This window comes from Pinus tabuliformis, chromosome X (assembly GCF_031772625.1).
Source record: "Pinus tabuliformis cultivar Carrire ecotype Pingquan chromosome X, CPIR1, whole genome shotgun sequence".
Taxonomy (NCBI): Eukaryota; Viridiplantae; Streptophyta; class Pinopsida; order Pinales; family Pinaceae; genus Pinus; species Pinus tabuliformis.
In genome coordinates, this window is record NC_142308.1 from 481,164,791 (window position 1) to 481,185,268 (window position 20,478).

Genomic DNA, 20,478 nt, shown 5'->3' on the forward strand with positions numbered 1-20,478 from the left:
GTTTCTTCTTCTTGATGATGGAGGCCTTCTAAGATTTTAATCATGATCAATTATTCTTTCATCGTGGATGAGGTCCTATACTAGGTATGCTCCTTCTACATGAATATCTTGAGCTATATCTACACCATGCTCCTATATTCTAGAAGATATCTTTAACCATGCATTCTATTCTATTTCTGCATGCTCCTATACAACTCAAAACTTTGAAAGAAGACTTTAAGTAAAGAGGTTGACTTAATCATAGTAGAGATCTCATGGATCTTCCTTCTTCTACTTTTTGTCTTCTTCTTTCACCTCTTGAGTTACATGAGCTTCTTCCCTTTTTCTTTTGTTGTCGTTGTCCTTTGTAAGTTTAGGACAATCCCTTTTGTAGTGTCCATATTCTTGGCATCCAAAGCATTGGACTTTGGACATATCTCTATTGCTTGTTCTTAGTGGACCAAATTTTTGTGTAGGTCTAAGTGATGTGACCTTCTTTACCACGATTTTAGAGAATATATCTTCTAGTATTTCATATATCTCTCTTTGTGTCTCCTCTTTTGGCATGTGAGGACCTTTGAGTGACTTCATATGATTCCTATGAGTCTCTTGATACATTCAAGCACTGCTTGATCTTCAAAGACCTTTCCATAGATATTAATGACTTCTCTTTTCTATGAGGATTATGATAATCCTCCTTATTCTATGCAAGGACCTTTTTCATGAGAACTATGACTATCCTCCAATATTTCTATTTGCAAAACAAAGTCATTAAACCAAAAACATGAAAGATACTTACTTGGCATGTGAAGAGGAGATCTTCACCTTGATGCTTCTTTTGCTTGAGTTGCCCATCATGAACCACTAGTATCCTTTTACCAAAACTTCTTTGGGAACCTTCTAACATCATGACATTTGTGATCTTGACATCACCGAGACTGTTTTGAGATCATCTTGACTCCCAATTCATCTTTTAAGGTACTTTCGACTTCTACATTTGAGCATATTGTTGACATGCTAGTGATATTGTTATTCCACAAGTGGACTTTATCACACTCTGTATTCCTCGGAGTGTATCAACAAGCGCCTACATCAAGCATTATCCAACCTACGATAGAGAGACTTATGTTCTAATCCGAGCACTATGCCATTGAGATCATAGACAAAATTCAAGACTGTGATAAGTGTATTGGAATGGCACTATCCCAAGACAGTGATGCATTGTACATATGATTTGTGTAGAGAGGCATTGTATGGAGAGCCCAAACTTGTTAATAGATAACTAAATTGTGTGTAGTACTATATAAAGAGACTTTCTTATTACCGAAACTACCTCGTTGCAATAGATTGAGACAGTGGCATAACCTAGATTGTGAGAGGCACTCCTTGGGTCAGTTTTGCCATATATATATATATATCCTTGAGTATGTAATTTATGCTAAGACTATCTTTTATTTCATAGAGAAGGTTCAATGATCAAGAAGTGTGGATCCTAGGAATGGTACTAATACATTCCATCAAACTGAACATGAGTTTGTGAAAATTTATGAATCTAATAAACCAGAAATCCTACTGCAGTAAACTAATGTACATTACCTACTTGTATTCTTCATTTAACAAGTTATTTTCGGAAATATTCAAAAAATATAAATGTAAATACACTGCAGCCTACACCTCTATACAGATCAAGTACTGAAAAATAAATGAGACAATCATGCAAAGGACACACTTATTTTTGGACTAGTATTCCTGCACCTCATCCGAAACCCTATACCACTGTTCTTGACCGAGACTTCAGAGGTGTATGCAAAGATATTTCTGCTCATTATCCGAAGTTGCAGAATGTCTGAAATCTCACAGATGTCCAAGTTTTTGTTCCACTATTTTGCAAAGTTCAGCAGGTTATATATAGTAGTTAGTCTCCATAAATAAGTTGACATGACCACTGAACTAGTGTGTCACCTTTTATGAGCTGACTTGACAGTTATATGACTATTTCTTCATTTTTTTGTTGGTAGTCTTCTTTTTTAGAGGATGTTTCTTGACTTGGAGGGCTATTTGACACAAGGTTGACCCATAGACATTACATGAAGACTCAAGAAAAGCTTCTTACATATGACTTTGACTCTTTGACTTTTTCCAGACTTATGAAATGAGCAAGAAACTCATTCATTTAATTTACAAAAATAATATTTATTTTTCTTGACAAGTACAAAGATCAAAATTGCATTTACAAATACCAAACCTAGTTACACTTTTCTTCAACAACCACAATCTTCTGCTTACTTTGAGAGCGAATTAGGAAGAAGACAAATTTCTCAGTTTGAGAGATGACCTTACTACAATGCTTAGTAAAGATCAAAGAAATGGCAATAGGTGGGGCTACCTATATTAACCTGTATAGTTGTCTACCCAAAGTAATAATAACACTACAAGGTCTAGACTCATACACAACATGATGCTTCCACAAGTATGGTTAGCATTACAAAACATCACAAACTTCAAAGGGGAGCAACATCACACAATACCTCATCCTTAAAAGGCTTGATGTTGAAGGGTAGGTGGCACCGTTGGCTGATGCGAAGACCTCGCTCTTGGTGCAACCACTCGATGGTGTATGGTTGCGGGTGTGGTGTTGGAACTTGGTAGCAGGCCCAATCGCTTAACGACCATTGTTAAGATGACGTTCTTTTGACTCCCACTACCGACAATGAAATGCAATAGAACACCCTTTACCCACATTTGTGAGTGAAAGAGATGCTTACCTTCCTCTGGGTCTTCGGGCTCACTTTGTTGGGCCTTCGTGGTGGCAACAGTGGCATTGGGTTCAATGCTTTGTTTCCCCTTGTCTAGGTTTAGTTCAAAGTCGGAACCTTCGTCTAACTATTTAGTTTTTAACTCAACCACCAGTGACTACTTTATGCAGCATTCATTGGTGTTATGCATGGGGCTCTTGTGGAACCCGCACCACTTTCTAGTGTCGTTCTTCGTCTTTCCGTTGCCATTCTTTGTTTGCAACTTCAATGGGTTGTCCTGGGTTGGTCCACACTGGCTCTATGCTTTATTTTGCGGTTTGGGAATGCCCTTGCCCTGCTTCTGCTATGAAGGATTCACAAATCTAATCTCTCGCTTATTTTGTTTAAATTTTTGCTCAGTTTTGATAGCATATCGATATGTTGCAACAAGCGAGGAGATGTCCAAAAACTCCATTTCTGACTGGATGTATCTGTGTAGACAGCCACTGTACTTGAGCACCAAATGTCACTCAGAGTCCTTAATACCTAGCTTACTATGAAGGGCATGAAAGATATTTGTGAACAGGGTTGTATTGTCCCTTAATAGCATCCCTAAAAGAGTCCCAAGTGGGTGTGACTGAAATAGTGCAGATTCCTTTGTGGCCCTTTTCTCACGTTAAGTTTCCCACTAGTTCTTGATTTAGGGGGCGGCCTTAAGGAGTGTACAAGTAATTTTTTCTCTATCAAGAAAGTTATGGACTGAAAAATATCTTTCTAGTAGATTCAACCATTTTTCTAGAGCACCTGCATCAATCTAGCCTTCAATTATAGGAATATCAAAATTAACTTGTACCTTAAAGGGGACAACGCCTCCAATGTGGCCACTTGAAGATATGTTGCCTATTAGCATCTACCGAAGGATCTGAGCAAAATTATCCATCATCTCATTCCTTTTTCGCTTGAGGGCTTCTTCAAGTAACAGTTTGATGGGATCTCTTGCTCCCTCGTCTTTCTTTCTTTTACCATGGGAGGTCATCAAGGTCGTTGTGGACAGTCTTGCAAGGGCTCAAGCAATTCGATTCCAATCTCCTTATACCCCGACCTCGTTCGAGACATGCACATAAAAACAAAGAAAGAGCAGACCGCTTTGATACCACTGATCTGAATTTATGAAGAGAATGAAATGAAGCATAGATTTATAACTAAAACACAAAGATACAATGAAACTTGACTTCAATTCAAAAATGGAAAACGTTGAAAATGTATACATGCAAAATGAAAACAAGCTAGCTCGAACGGTGGTAGCTTATCACCGAGAAGAGATGTGATGGCTACGCACCTTCCTAAAAAATGTTACAATGAGGCTCAGAGGCCCTTTTATCATCAAGAAGCAATGAGAAACCCTAAACATCCAAAAACCTCACCATAGGAGATGAAGCACCAAAGGCTTATGGGCCCCGATGGGGTAGGTTGCAACGTCAACTTCCTGGGGTTATAACATTGGCATGTGATCTCCATTTAGCGTGTGTGGTAGGCCATTGGAAAGGTATATCCAAAGAGTACAATTTTCGACTGGCAAAGGCCTATTTCTCCAAAAAAACACAATTTAGGGCCTCAAAACAGCTCCAGAAGTTTGGGACCTAAAAACTGCCAAAAATAGAGAATTGCCAAAATAGGGAAATTGTGTCGTGGGCTAGTGGAATAGGTGGGTGGCCATTGATATCCACCTGGATCATTTTGATAATTCAGATATTCGAGTTGGCGATGGTAGTCAATAAATTGTTATTTTTAGTTGGTAAAGCTACATGTAGTTCAGTTTATAGTTGTATAGTACTATAGACTACTTCTAATGAATATTTGGTGTTGATATATTGCATAGTAGTGGACAGGGACACCAAGAGGCAGCAAACAAAAGAACCATCTCAGCCCCCAGATCTGTCAAACCCTGGGAGGCAATCCACCCCCCAAGAGCGAGATCCCTATGGAGTTGCTGACTTGGAACCAGGGCCACCTCTTGTAGAGAGAAACATTCCACAGGCTGGGTCCAAATCTTCCAGCCAGTCCTTCATCCAAAGTATACATCCTTCAACCACAAATGGTAGTAGAGTTGCACACTCAATAGTGGATATTTCAGCTAAGGACAGCCCCCCCCTTTCGATGTCAGGCATTTTGATCCTTGAGGGTATTTTCCTTGTACCCTCTTCCAGAGCACTGTATTTTACTTTGGCTTTGCACCAGTGGAGTTTAGATATGATAGATTACTGTTTCTTTTCTCTTATAGGATTGACCTTTGCACTCCCACTATCAACCGTCTGTTATGAACTGAGCAGTCCTGTTGACCTAGTTTTGGTCATTTGTTGGACTTTAATAAACATATCTTATCTGCCAAAATTTACTGTGCAAATTTGTATAGGACATCCATTTCTGATATTATATGATCGCTTCAATATTTGTCATAACATATTCTAGTGAATGTATGCAGGAATGATCCATTGCAGAAGTTGTTGTGGTTGCAAGTAATTCTGTTAGATGTCCCTTGGGGTCACAATAAATTGACAATAGAGATGCAGAATAGCAAGTATAGTAAATTTACCTCAGTCCTGATAGAAATGGGCACTGAAGAAGTTGCATTGTCATTGGCTTGAATGGAGAAAGTACCACATCGATGTCCAGCATGGCCTGAAAACAGAATTTAAGAGCACAAGAAATATATCATTGGCATACATGGTTTTTATGCGAATACAATCTCTGGTTGGAGCTACAAACTATGAAATTCTTAATAAACACAAATCAAGATGATCTTCCAAAAAGTATATTCGTCCAGAAACAAACATCGTGGGAAATACATTGGAATTAAACATACTTCTACCATAACAAGCAAGCAGTTTGGATTTTGATGCCACTGATGAAGCAAATGTACACTTGGTCCAGTTCGTAGACTCCAGTGGGAAGCAAACACTATACATGGTTCCTGCCAAGCATCCCTGGTTTAAGATGCTATTAGTGCCTTCGTATATTAGGATCACAACTATTGTGTAAATATCAAAAAGAAAGTTAAAATACAGGAGGAAACTGAGAAAAGAACCCAATTGTATCTGACCACTAATAATAGTCAAACATAACAAGAGCATCCCTTTTTAAATCAACACATTTGTGATCAATATTAATCAAGGGTGGTTGAGAAACCATAAAAAGCCACAACTGGATGATCTACTATACACCTTGTTCATACAGATATACATTACTTACCTCAATCAAGCATTCTAGTAGGACAATCACTGTGCTTTAATTGGATAAAGAGCCACAAATTACAAACAAGCATCCTGCAAGGGGATTTGGCTTGCTTTACTCAGTCAGAATATTAGGACTCATAATATGCTCTCCTCAAAGCACTACAATGCATTTGAACAAGTGTTGTGCAGATATTATATGAGATGTGCTAGTCTCAGTCTAGTCCAGTTATTTCGCATTCAGAATTATTAACTGTAGGAGTTGCTTAAGTTCTGAGCAATAGCACAGATCAGAACTCATGCTGTCCAAGACAATCCCTGGGTCTACAATGAGAAAAACCTGGAAAATAATGTCATATTGAACATTGCAGAATTAAAGAACTAGTTAAACAAGTAGCCACAGAACCTCTAATGGGCCCTCCTAAAAACATACACTGTCGTCAAGAATAATATTGAGCAGCCCAACAATGGAAGACTTACTCTATAGTTCACTAAAGATACTATTACTTTAATCTGGGAGTCTCCAACGATACTAAAATAACCTCCAATGCTGTCTTTTGATGAATTGCAGATATGTAGACAAATAACACGTTTGGATTATTCTTTGCTATGCAAGAGTTTGTGATGCCTGTTCAGTTCTGTAGATGGCTTGCGGGGACTCTTAAGTAAGGCAGATAGCTTATATGTCTATTGAGCATGGCTAGAATTTGCAGATGAGTCAAGTCAACAGATTGGCAAGTCTTGTGCTTATGGACACTCGTCACAACTTTGTCCCTAGACCAAATCTCTATAAATGCATGTCATTTCAGTTTAAAATAGCTGCAAGAGTCACATGCAATATATCATACCAGTTAAGTGCTATTTTTACTCTCCGGTACAATCTTATGCACCAATAGTATTGAGGAAGTGAAGAGATAACAGCCATCTTCTCTCTTTCACAACATTTTCTATTTGCACTAAAGTCGTTGGTAATCAGAAACTATCCCTTATTTGATGTTCAGACAATCTGTCCTGAAATATCAACATTTCTTCTAGGAACTGCAGAGTATTCATCCAAAATCTCTTTTACTTCTGATGCTTCTTGTAAAACATCAATGTTTTCTCTTTTTCACTAAGAGCTTTCTTGGAACCTTTCACTCATTTCCCTTCCAATGTGTTGGCTGTTAATACACTCTTCAAACAAGTGTGGCACTAATACTATAGCCACCATGGCTACCAACAATGCACTCCTGTACAGATTCGCAAAGCCTCCCCTCTTCTTAGGTGCACATTAATGATTTTACCTAGGTTACACCAAGCTTCTAGTACATGGGGATGCATACTCAGTATGTCTAGAGACACACCCCAAACTCAAGTTTATGGTTGGTCACTCTACCTCTCATGTTGTAGTGATGTTTTCATCTTATTCAATTCTTAGGTTATATAATGTTTACAAGCTCTGCAGCAATCACAAAAACCAGGTGTCTCTGTGTGCCTCTCAGTGACAATTTATCTATCTATACACAAGCATAGTGCACATGGAATAGAACAACAATCATAAGAGTCATCCCATTAATAATTCTTTCAGGATTAATAATTCTTTCTTATTTATGACATTATGTCCTCTCACATTGCACAGAATACATGGAGTGTCATCACATGACACAGCCCTTTATGACAATAACTCATAACACTTTGTAACACATATTAGCCATTATAAACTAATCCATACAACTGGAATATAGATTATTTTATTCCTTAGGTTGTTGATCATCCTTCCCTATAGTCAACAAAAACACAAAAGCAATGTTAAATAACAACTCGTGCCACAAACCAGCAGTTGCATTTTTCCCAAGTACAAAATGTTGGCAGATTTTTCCTTAATTCACTATGACCATCTGCCATTTTAGAATAGGCAATTATATTTGATTCTCATATTGATAGATCTACCAAAGTATTAAAGGTTGTCAACAAGAGTTCAACTCATTAATCAAATAATATTATGGGAACTTAATTGAAGCTGCACTTGTAGGAGTTCTCTCCTTATAACCTGATTAATATGGTTTAGTGTTAGATTTTCTTACACTAGCAATCCGGCAGTTCCGAGCAGAATTACGTCTATTAATAAAATCACAGTTAGGGTATTTACAGTAATTTCGGCAAAAAACAAAATGTACCAAACTCAATCACAAAAATGACACAGATCCTGCCCAATCAGGGTTCTTCATTAAATTCTGAACTTACCTGGCCTCCCTTCCTAGGAAAATGGCCCAACTAAAGGATTACATAAAACATTGGATCTGATCTAGTTGATCAAACCCTCCTTGGTTGATTTGGATCTCCTTCATGCCCCTTCCTCAGACCCAACACACTCACTGAGATACCTCTCTAAATCTTGTGTCTTTGTATGGTGTGTCTTCTTCCTAGCCTTGCTTTTATAACTTTACATTAAGTTAAATCCCTAACCATAATCTGCAAAGTGATTGACGGCCAAGATTAGGTCTCGCCTCACTTGAGATAGAGGGCTAAGATTAAAACAAAATCACTAAAGTAATTTACTTTATTTTTCCTAAGTTTACTTTAGCTCAATAAGCCAACATAATAATCGTGTGCTTTTCCTAAGTCTAACTTAGGTTAAGTTACAAAAACACCTTGCTCACACTACAACAAGTGTCTAAGGATACTTTGGGCGACTTTTGGCTGCCTAGACACTTAGGCATGTGCAGAAGTACCTACCCGAGCTTCAAACATCAACACTCCCTCTTAGCAAGGGAGGCACTTATGCCACCTGGAACTGACTTTGATCCTAGGACTACATCTATTGACTTGGCTGCTCCCTCTAAACTGGAAGCCTTCTCTACCATCTGGTCTAGAAACATCCTCGAAATCTTGTTGCCCTTGGCCTGCTTCCTAGAAGCCTCCTACTCCTAAACATCCTGTAAGGTCATCTAATACCAAGAGACCTTCTTGACAAAATTGGGACAGATTTGGGGAAATTTGTCAACTGCTCCTCCCCTCTTACACCTAAAAGTTGAATCCCTTTGAGCTACTCAAACTTCGGAGCTTCCCACTCCTTGTCTTCTATCACTGCTCTGGTTGTAGCCCTTGTGCTAAGCTATGTCATAGGGTTCGTCGAAGCCGAACCTTGAGGTTCGAAATTCAACAAATCTCAAGAAAAACATAAACGTTTAAGTTCAACAATGAAATTCGCCAGTGGAGATTGAAAGAGCTTTTACGAATTTGTTGGTTGAATAACGAAAACCCTTTTTAATTTTTGGTTATTAAAAAACTCGAATGAAAACACCATCAATTTTGTTAGACATTCGTCAACTATAAAACGAAAACCTGAAAGAAAATACCACAGAGTTTTGTTGGCCTGATTAGCTAGATGAAAAACAAAGGCTCGAAAGAAAATACCACAGAGTTTTGTTGACCTACATTTTCACTTGAATATGTGAAATTTTTAATACTATTGCACTTACTATTTATTATTCACCTATCTGAAAAGATATTTCTCTTTTGCAATTTATATGCAGCAAATACCTAATAAAACACTACTGCAACTTCAAAAAAAAATCACAAGAACTGGGAAAATATTGCACACACACAAAAGAATCGACACTGATATTTGTGGACAAATGTCCCTCGAAAAAACCCCAATGCAGGGAAAACTAGTGCAGAAGATGAAGGTTTATTTTATTAATAAATCTTCAGCAATTGAGAATTACATAGACTGCATGCCTCTTACTAGCAAAGCTCCGATAATATCTCTTCTCCACTTCTACTAGCCAAATCAACCATCAGCAATCAAACTCAGCCCTCCTTTATGAAACTCACACCTCCTCCAGCAACATGCACTAGTAAAATTGGAAATGTGTATTGCCTCTTCTAGAACTTGCACTGCCTCCAGAAATTTGTTCTCACAATATTCTTTGCCTCCAACAACTTGCGCTTCCTCCTGTAACTGGAAATCAAACAACTGCCCAACAACTCGCACTGGCTAATGCGACCTCTCTACAAAATTAATTTGGCCTTCTTCCCCCTATCGAAATAACTAGAATCTTTGTGAATAATTCCTCTGGAAATTCTCTCAATTTTCATGTTGAAACCTCTAGTGTCCTCCACGTTATCACTGCACCCTTGCTATCACTGCAAATTTGTGACTCTGATGTGTTCTCCAAATGCCCATCAATTTCATCTTATAATCTCTCATTGAGCAATAAACTGCCATAATCTAATCTCAATCAATGGCTAAGATCATCTTGACCTTTTGAAATGACTTTTCTAGAAGTCACTAGAGGAAAATTGATTTACCTCAATTAATCCTGATTAATTAAGCCATTTCCCTAAGTTAAACTTATAAAATTAATAAACTAGCTAATTAATTCTAATTAAGGCATTTTTCCTTAGAAACTTTTTTTTGGGTATTGGAGATAATTAGTCCACTGTGTTCCTTAGCCTCATAGACATCATCTGAGACTAGAACACTTGTCCGACCTGCGTAAACTAACACTCCCTCTTAGCAAGGAAGGTGTTCTACATAATACCCAACTTGTCTCTGAAGAAGATGAATCACACCTTCCCCAAAGCATTCGTCAATATATTTGCTACCTACTCATCTATGGGTGTGTACTGCAGTTGAACAATCCTGTGTTGCACAAAATCCCTAATGGAGTGGTACCTGATGTCTATGTGCTTGGACTTCTCCTGAAACAACGAATTCTCAGCCAACCTGATGCAACTTTGATTGTCGCAATGTATCATTGTCGTCTCTACCCTCTTACCAAACAAGGATACCAGTAGCTTTTGAAGCCATATGGCCTCACATGTAGCCATGCTTGTTGCTATGCACTCTGCCTCTACAAACTCAGTGCCACAAACTTTTGCTTCTGACTGTACCAAGAAACAACTCTTGATCCCATGTTGAAGCAGCACCCTGAAGTGTTCTTTCGATCCATTGCATTACATGCCCAATGTGCATCAATATAGCACACCAACCTGATACCATCACCTTGAGCATACCTAATCCCATACTCAATTGTACAATGCAAGTATCTCAGCACATGCTTCGTTGTTATCCAATGCACTCCCTTAAATTCCACCATGAATTGACTAAGAGAGTTTACTGCATAGGATATATCTAGCCTCGTGTTGACCAAATACATAAGGAAGCCAATCAACCATCTATATAAGGTGGGGTCTACATCCTTCTCCCTGGATGCATCTACCTTCCTCCAATTTGTGATCATGGGTGTAGACATGGTTGTAGACCTCCATCAAGAAACTCCTCATGATCTCGATGCAGTATTTCCCTTGTCCAAGGAAAATATCACCATCTATCTACCACACCTCCATGCCTAGAAAGTAGTGCATGAGCCCAAATCCTTCATCTCGAACTCAACTCCAAGATGCCTCTTGCCCTCCTTTATGAGCCTCAGTGAACCTGTTAGAAACAAGTCATCCACGTACAAGACAAGAATGAGAATCTCACCCCCAACCACCAAGTAGTAGAGCTTGGCATCCACCTCACTCTTCACGAAGCCCATGCCCTACAAGTACCTATCAATGTGTTCATACCATGCCCTGGGAGCCTGCTTGAGCCCGTACAATGCTCTCTTCAACCTGCACACGTGGGTCTCACTGTTGTGTGCCACAAAGCCCTTTCGTTGCTCTATGTATACCTCTTATTCCAGCTCCCCATTAAGGAACGTCGCCTTGACATCCATCTGATGGATCTTCCATCCCATCTATGATGCTAATGAGATCACAACTCGTACAGAAGTATGCCTGGCCATAGGAGTGAATGTCTCCTCCTATTCTATCCCCTCCTTCTGAGAGAACCCCTCGGCCACGAACCTTACCTTGTATTTTTTGATGCTACCATCTACACCATGCTTGATCTTATAGATCCAGTGTGATCCAACACCGTTGTAACTGTCGACCTAGGCACAACTTCCCACACATCATTTTCATGATTGAGGTATACACAACCATCGCATCCCACCATACTTGTTGTTGTGAGACCTCTTGATAGCTGGAAGGCATGTTATCAACTAACTAACTGACCAATGCAATGTAGCCAGTGTACCTCTCTAGTTGTCTTTATTGCCTACTGCTCGTATTAGGAGCTCCAACAATCTCCTGTGCATCCCTGAGTGTTTATTGAACCTCACGGCTCCTCCTGCCAACTATAGAAGATGGAATATCCACCTCTATATCCCCTTGATGCATCTCCCTGATCTATTGCATCTGCTGCTTCATACTCTGTGAAGTTTCAAGTACTCTTGCACTTGAGCCTATGCTCGTACTGGTAATTGTATTTGTGCTCTGTTGTCCCTGATCCAACTGCTCAACTTTAGGATCTTTTGTTGGTTGCTCACTCTGATCATCAGCTGCTAGCAAATCTCTGGACCTCCTGTATGTCGTGTCCTCTAGGAACTTCACATCTCTTCTCACTATAATCCATCTGACCCCTGGAATGAAAATCTAATATGCCTTTGAGGTCTCGTTGTACCCCACAAAGTACCCCCTCTCTACAGTCTGATCTAGCTTGGAACGTATATCTCCTCGAATGATAATACGCTAACCTGCCAAATATCCTGAAATGACTGACATCAAGCCTCTTCCCTGTGAATGCTTCCTCTGGTGTCATCTTGCCCAATGCTTTATGTGGAACCCTATTCTGAATGTAAATTGTCGTTCTGCATGCCTCTGCTCATAAGTAGCGTGGTAGATCCTAGTCATACAGCATAGCTCTAACTGCCTCCGAAATAGAACGATTCTTCCTCTCAACAAACCCATTTTGTTGTGGGTTGTAAGGAACCGTCCACTCTCTCTTGATTCCTGCCCTGGTACAAAACTCCTGGAACTCCTTTCCTGTATACTCACCTCCATTGTCTGACCAAAAAACCATGATGTTCATGCTTGTCGCATTTTCTACTAGAGCATTGAACTCCTGAAAGCGACCGTAGAACTCATCCTTGGTCTTTAGTAAGTATATCCAAGTCTTCCTGAAGAAATCATCGATAAAAGTAACAAAGTACTCGAAGCCCCTGAGAGACTCCGTAGACATCAGGCCATATATATTTGAATGCACTAAGTCAATAATACCCTTTGATCTGGTGTCACTCCTTGGAAAGAATGCTTTCAGAAAATTCCCCAACACACATCCCCTGCAAGTGTCGACATGCACTGTGCTCACATCTAGAACACTTGTCATGGTCTCATGAAGCAATCTAAGTGCTCCATGATGTATATGGCCCATCCTCCTATGTCATAGCTCCCCCTGATTCCTCGGATTATTGTTGTTAACTAGTGCCTTAGGAGTATCCATCTGCAACCTGTACAACTAGACGCTCCTAAATCCAATCACTATAGGCGATTTCCAATCCTTGTGCCTAATCAATATTTGTGCCCCCTAAAGAGTAGATCGTACCCTTTATCTTGATAGATATGTAAATCATGTTCATACCCAAGCACAACACATGCAACACATCATGAAATGAAAATCGGCTTGCCATTCTCCATATTTAACAGAATAGTCCCTCTTGTAATTCGATTGCACTTGGCCATATTCCCCATTTGAATCTGGAATCTAATGTCCTCCTCCTTATAGTTGGAGATGTACTCTCTAACTCCTATCATGTGAAATGACGCCCCATTGTCTATATACCAAACACCCTGTGAGGTCGAGCTAGATAGGCAAGCAATAAGTGTGAATTCCTGATCCATTTTGCTAGAGAATTCATCTGCACTTGTTGAAGCTATTGTTTGCTTCTTGCCCTTCTTCTCAATATTCCTGTGCGGAAAATTGTTGACATAGCGGTCGAACTCATGACAGCCATAGCATTTCACCTTGGAAAGGTCCTTCTTCTTCTTCTCATCTTTTGGGTTCGATCTCTTGTTGTACCCCTTCTTCGCTTTTCCTTTTCTTGCTAGGACCATGTTCTCCTGCAATGTTGATTTGGAGTAGCATCGGATGTGCTCTAGCCATGAAAATTGGTGGAGAGGCTAAAGCACATGAGATCTCCAAGACCCAAAAATGGTTTGGGCAGATTCTACCCGGTTTAGGAGATATAAAAATAATTAATATATTTAATGGAGTTCTTAAGTCTAAACTTAGGAAAAATAAAATATTAATGGGTATTAATATAAAACAGGAAAAATATAAGAGGAGGCTTGAGGGTCAATTGGAGGACACACCAGAGTGATCAGTCATTCGATTTACTAGAGAGGGGTTGCTAAGTAAAGACGAATCAGTGATCAGCAACGAAGGGCAGTGAGTACTGGACAGAAAGGTAGAGATAGTGCCGAGACCAACACAGCGGCAGAGAGGCAGATGCAAAAGCCAGAGCAGGCCACGCAGAGCCCAGCAAAGACAGTGCAGAGGCCAGAGGGCCTGCGTCATCCACGCAAAGGGCAGCAGGAGTGACGCAGAGGGTCCCAGAGGCTGCGCAGTGCCTCAGAGGGCTGACGCAGAGGGTTCTGAGGCTGACGCAGAGACCAGGAGGGCTGACACAGTGCTTCAGTTGTGCTAGAGAGGGTTTCATGTGGCAGATTTTTTAAATATCTGCTTTTGAATAGACAGGTATTATTCTGCTTAAGTTGTGCTGGAGAGGGTTTCATGTGGCAGATTTTATGAATATCTGCTTCTGAATAAAGAGGTATTACTGCCGGTTATTTTTCTCTATCGTGTGAGCCAGTTTGGCACCCAATTGTACTCAAGGATATACTGCATAATAAATAAAACCTCAGAATTGTTGCACTGGATTTCCCAAGTTGGGTTTTTCCGGGGACGAGCTGTCCAAAAATAACGGTGTCACTTGTGTGTTTGCTAATTCTTTCAGTTGTTGATCTGTAGATGATTGAGACTGTATTATGTTTATTTCGATGTTTATATGTTAAAATAACTTGTTCCTAATTAACGAGTAGGAGAAATAAACCAGAAGAATACAGATAAAATTTCTAACAGGTAATACTTAGAAATTTCAACATGGTATCAGAGGATGGTTGCAGATCACAGGAGAGTTGAAGGCACCAGTTGAAGCAGAGCATTTGCAGCAAAAAACAGTTGTTCCAAGTGATAGAAGTTGTTCCTTGTAGAAAGCGACATAAGAAGGGTTGACGGAGAGGGACTACGTCATCAGTCCGGGCTAGAGAGAGGCCAACGCAGAGGCTGAGGAGGGCAGAAAAGGGCTCACGCAGAGCCATGCAGAGACTAGGAGGGTTGACAAAGTTGGCTAGGAGAGCATTTCAGCTAATGTTGGGATTGCACATAGCCTAGAGGCTCAGTCCTTCAGTTGCTGAGGCATAGGAGGCTGTGGGTAGTTTGCGAGGAGTGGAGCTGGTGGGGTGTTGTGGGCAAAACAGTACCTAACAGGGAAAAACCAAGGTAGAGGGAATCGCTACCGAGGTGGATTTCTAAACAAGGAATCCAGATCAGTGTCGCAGGTGCAAAGGAGATCAGAGAGGTGCGACTCGACGGTTGGTAGGCGATTTCCAGGAGGGAAATCGAGACTCAGAGGGAGTCCGGCAAAGAACTTCCAGGCGGGTAGTAGAGAGACTCAGCAGGAGACGAACAGAGAACTTTCAGAGGGAAGTAGAGAGACTCGGATGAGTCGACGAGAAGAGCAGAGAGATGGCCATGAATGGACTGAGGGATCAGGACAGGCTAGATGGGGCATCCAACTTTGTGGTCTGGATTCTGGAAGGCCAGGATCTTGTCCATTCTAGACAGACATCGCATCAAGGCCTTCGCTTTGAGAACAGTGGCTATCCTAGTTGACCCGGTTGATAATGAGAAGTAAGAGGAGGCAATGGCCAAGGCGAAATCCATCATCCTTGATGGGGTCAAGGATCATGTGGTCCAACATATTGTCGATACGGCAAAGGAAATGTGGGACACCTTGAAGACGTTGTACCAGCATACTTTCGTGCAGAGGAAGATGTTACTTGAGAATCAACTACGGTCATACCAGATGCAGAAGGGGGAGCAGATAGATCACTTCCTCGGTCAGTTGAAGGAGATCCAGGACCAACTGACTTCCGTAGGGGCCACATTGGATCAGGAGTTGATGGTGAGGACCGCACTAAACGCAGTCTCCAAGCAGTGGGAGACATTTGTCTACAGCACACTAGGCAGGGCGAATCTTCAAGATTTGGAAGAATTATGGGCGACTCTTCGCCAAGAAGAGACCAGACGCCTGAGCAAAGCAGGAAGTAGCAGCAAAAGAGTCTGGATCAAGAAGGAAGAGGAAGAAGATGCATCTCTGGCATCTGTGGGGAAGCAGGAGAAGAGGAAGAAAAAGGACCTCTCCAAGGTCAAGTGCTTCCACTGTGGGGAACTGGGTCATTATGCGAACCAGTGTCCGAGGAAGAAGAACAAGGGAGAGGCGTCTGACTCTAAAGCAGCACCAGTGAAGGTAGAAAAGGAGGTAGAGGAGGATGACGCTTGTGCCATGAGTGCTCACTTACCTCTAGAGAAGAGGTGGGGAGACATCGAGCTGTAGTCAGGAGGACTACAAGCGATGAGGGGTAGGATCCTTGAGGTGCCCAAATTCTTGGATCAGATCCTTGCTACGGGAGCCCTGAAGTGAGAAGTAGCAAGACTGGCGAATGTCAGTAGAGAGGGATGCAGATGAAGCAGCAGAGAGTGCTACAGTGTAGGAGTCCCCAGGCAACGCAAGGCTAGCAAGCTGCAGCAGTGCGAGAGGCACAAAGGAGGTTGCAACAGTGCGGGAATCACAGAGAGGTTTGCAACAGTGCGAGAGACAAGGAGTTGTTGCAACAGCGCAGAGGCAAGAGGGAGCACTTGATAGCGGCAGAGAGAGCTTCAACATTAGGAGTGTTTCTAGCCCGACAGGGATGTTAGTAGTTGGGTGGATCAGTGACTTACTTCTCAATAACTGAGTTGCAATGTAGTAGCACGATGCAGCATGATGAGAGGGGGTTGCAAATGCAGTGTTGGGAGAAAGGACCAGCAGCAGCACGAATGTAGAGGGAGCTGTTGTACGGATGCAGCAGTGGAAGTGGCAGAGCCATGGGCAACAGTACAAGATGCAGCAATGCAGAGGATGTTGGGTGAGGAGGCCTAGCATCAGCACAGGTACCGTGTCGTATAATCAGAGTGATGCTCAGTATGGAGTATTACTAGAGCACAGTCCTTGCTACAAGGGGGTGTTGATTTGGGGTAGCATCGGATGTGCTCTAGCCATGAAAATTGGTGGAGAGGCTAAAGCACATGAGATCTCCAAGACCCAAAATGGTTTGGGCAGATTCTACCCGGTTTAGGAGATATTAAAATAATTAATATTTTTAATGGAGTTCCTAAGTCTAAACTTAGGAAAAATAAAATATTAATGGGTATTAATATAAAATTGGGTAAGAAGGTTCCAAAAGACATGGATCAAGTCAAAAATAATCTTAGCAGTTGATTAGAGATGTAATCTCAGCTGTTGAAGGACCAATAGGAAAAGTATAAGAGGAGGCTTGAGGGTCAATTGGAGGACACACCAGAGTGATCAATCATTTGATTTACTAAAGCGGGGTTGCTAAGTAAAGTTGAATATGTGATCAACAACGAGGGGCAGTGAGTGTTGGACAGAGAGGCAGAGATAGTGCTAAGAGACCAGTGCAGAGGCAGAGAGGCAGACACAGAAGCTAGAGCAGGCCACGCAAAGCCTCGCAGAGACAGCGCAAAGGCCAAAGGGCCTGCGTCATCCACGCAGAGGGCAGCAACACTGACGCAGCGGGTCCCAGAGGCTACGCAGTGCCTCAGAGGGCTGACGTAAAGGGTTCTGAGGCTGACGCCGAGGCTAGGAGGGCTGACACAGTGCTTCAGTTGTGCTGGAGAGGGTTTCGTGGGGCAGATTTTATGAATACTGCTCCTGAATAGAGAGGTATTACTACTAGTTATTTTTCTCTATCGGGTAAGCCAGTTTAGCACCCAATTGTACTCAAGGATATACTGCATAATAAATAAACCTTCAAAATTCTTGCACCGATTTTCACAAGTTGGGTTTTTCTAGGGACGAGTTGTCCAAAAATAACGGTGTCACTTGTGTGTTTGCTAATTCTTTCAGTTGTTGATCTGTAGATGGTTGAGACAGTATTGTGTTTATTTCGATGTTTATATGTTTAAATAACTTGTCTATAATTAACAAGTAGGAGAAATAAAACAGAAGAATACGGATAAAATTTCTAACGGGTAACACTTAGAAATTTCAACATGCAGCTCCTCACTCTTTTGAGTTCTACCATTACTGGCACTGACAAGACCGAGTCTCAAATACTCCTAAGTGAAATTGCTCCATAATCGATCTGGTAATGTGTCTCATCCACTAATGACTTGGACAAAAGCACCCCACTGCTTCATAAAGCCATTCAGCGTTCTATGCACCATCTCATCATTATCTGGTTTATCTCCCGCTATAGCTAACTCGTCCTTTACCAATCTAAGCCTAGTGAGGTAGACTGTAACATCTTCTCCCTTGTTCATTTTGGTATTCCTCAGCTTTTCTCTAAGAAGTAGCTTCCTATTAGTGGTAGCATCCTGGAATAGTTTCAAAATTGCGTCCCACATTTTCTTTGTTCTATCTAACTCAGTGATATGCGGAACTATATGGTCTTTGATTCCATCAAGGATTATCCTCCTTGCCTTGGCATCCTCCTCGTATGTTGCAAGTTGTGTTGGATCTGTTGGAACAGCTATCTTGACCCCTTCAAATGACTTTTCTAGAAGTCACTAGAGCAAATCGATTTACCTCAATTAAACCTGATTAATTAAGTCATTTCCCTAAGTTAAACTTAGGAAAATTAATAAATTGGCTAATGAATTCTAGTTAAGGCATTTTTCCTTAGAATCTTTTTCTAGGTATTAGAGATAATCAATCCATTGTGTTCCTTAGTCTCATAGACACCATCTGAGACTAGAACACTTGTCCGAGCTCCATAAACTAACAAAATGAGAGATATAAAACCTGGCAAGTATTCCTACTATCGAGTGACTATGCGAGTGAATATTATGATGATCGTGCAACTATATTGGTTAATGTGCAAATGAATAGTGGGCGAGTCGTGATAGTTTTATTTATGAGGTAATTTTTTTCATAGAGTGTAGGATAAGTAAGCTTTAAATTATATATTTATTAAATACATAGGTTTATATTTTATGTGATAATTGTATAAAGTGTTTTGTATATTATATATAATGTTAAAAGTATCTTGTCTATCATATGTTATAAACCATTTTATATATTAAGTGTGATAAATATTATATATAAATATATTAGATGCTATTTTTTATTTATAAAATACAAATATATATAATATGTTATAAAAACATTATATTTTGAAAATATATAATGGAGGAATCTAATTGCAAACCTTATTCGAATTTTACTGAAACATTCTAATTTGAATCAAATTTTATCCTTGTCGAACTCGAACCTGAACCATGTTGTTGAAATACTGAGAGGGGGGAGAATCAGTATTTCATTCAATTGTTATAATTAATGCCAGTTAAGATTTTTCACAATTACAACCAGAAAGTATGTAATGGGGATTTTATTAAGAACAGATGACAACACCAATCCTCTTTTTACAATAGATTGAGTACAATAATGTTGAGGGCTCCAACCCTTCAATCCACCAAGCTCCAACTTGGGCTTTACGAGGCTCTAACCTCTAGGGCTCCAACCCTATCTTTCACAAGGCCCCAACCTTGTTTTTATGAGGCACCAACACCTAGGACTTCAACCCTTCAACTTTTAATAAACAGAATGTATAAACGACTTACTTCAATAGTCAAACAATTGTTCCACAAGACTGCTCCAAACTTCCAATTTGTACACTCTCCAAGATCTGAATGAGAGCTTTCTTCACTATTCCAAATCTCCAAGATCTTCACTATTCAAGCCCCAAATTATTTATTGTTTCACGCCTCCAAATTCATCATTGTTCAAGCCTTCAATCCTTCATTGTTCAAGGCCATGAGTTCTTCATTGTCCAGAGGTTTTAAGTCTGAAGTGTCAAAGATAAGTTTACCACAAGTCTGAGCTATAATTGGTCCAAACCTTCACCAATCAAGCCACAGTGCCAAGCTTATGTGTGTGCCAAGGTTCCACGGGTCTGAATGGTGTGTAACCCACAGGTGACTGTTGATTTGTAGACCGAGCCCTACAAATAATTTTTCGACCACCTGTCCACAGGTCCGAGAACAATGTAGGTCCTAAAAGTCTGCAACAAGGCCTCCACCACAAATCTGAGCCTCTTCAGAAGTCTGTCTAAATCACTGAACCACCTCAGAAATACTTCGACAGGTCCGAACCAAATCAAGTGACTTTTCTTTAAGGTTTATTATTGGTCCGAGTTTCAACGAGCCTCCAATAGGTTTGACCTTAAGCTTTCGAGCTTTTGTAGTGGTAGTTGTCCACAGGTCTGGTCTCCGAGACTTGTGGCTCGAAGCTTCTCCACAGGGGGTTGTCACAGGTGTAGATCCGAGCTCTTGTAAATCCGAGTTCTTCAACAAATCTGAGCCTTTACAAGATGACTATCGA

General features: G+C 40.6%; 1 protein-coding gene across 1 annotated transcript in view; it reads right to left on the reverse strand.

Annotated features, from left to right (window-relative positions):
* The window catches only part of LOC149140774 (integrator complex subunit), a 232,979-nt gene that overhangs the window by 79,421 nt on the left and 133,080 nt on the right, over window positions 1–20,478 (reverse strand). The window contains exons 7-8 of the mRNA XM_089447315.1: window positions 5,578–5,698; window positions 5,308–5,393 (exon numbers count right to left, since the gene is read on the reverse strand). Coding sequence (XP_089303441.1) covers window positions 5,308–5,393; window positions 5,578–5,698 — 207 coding nt within the window. The remainder of the gene's footprint in view (window positions 1–5,307; window positions 5,394–5,577; window positions 5,699–20,478) is intronic.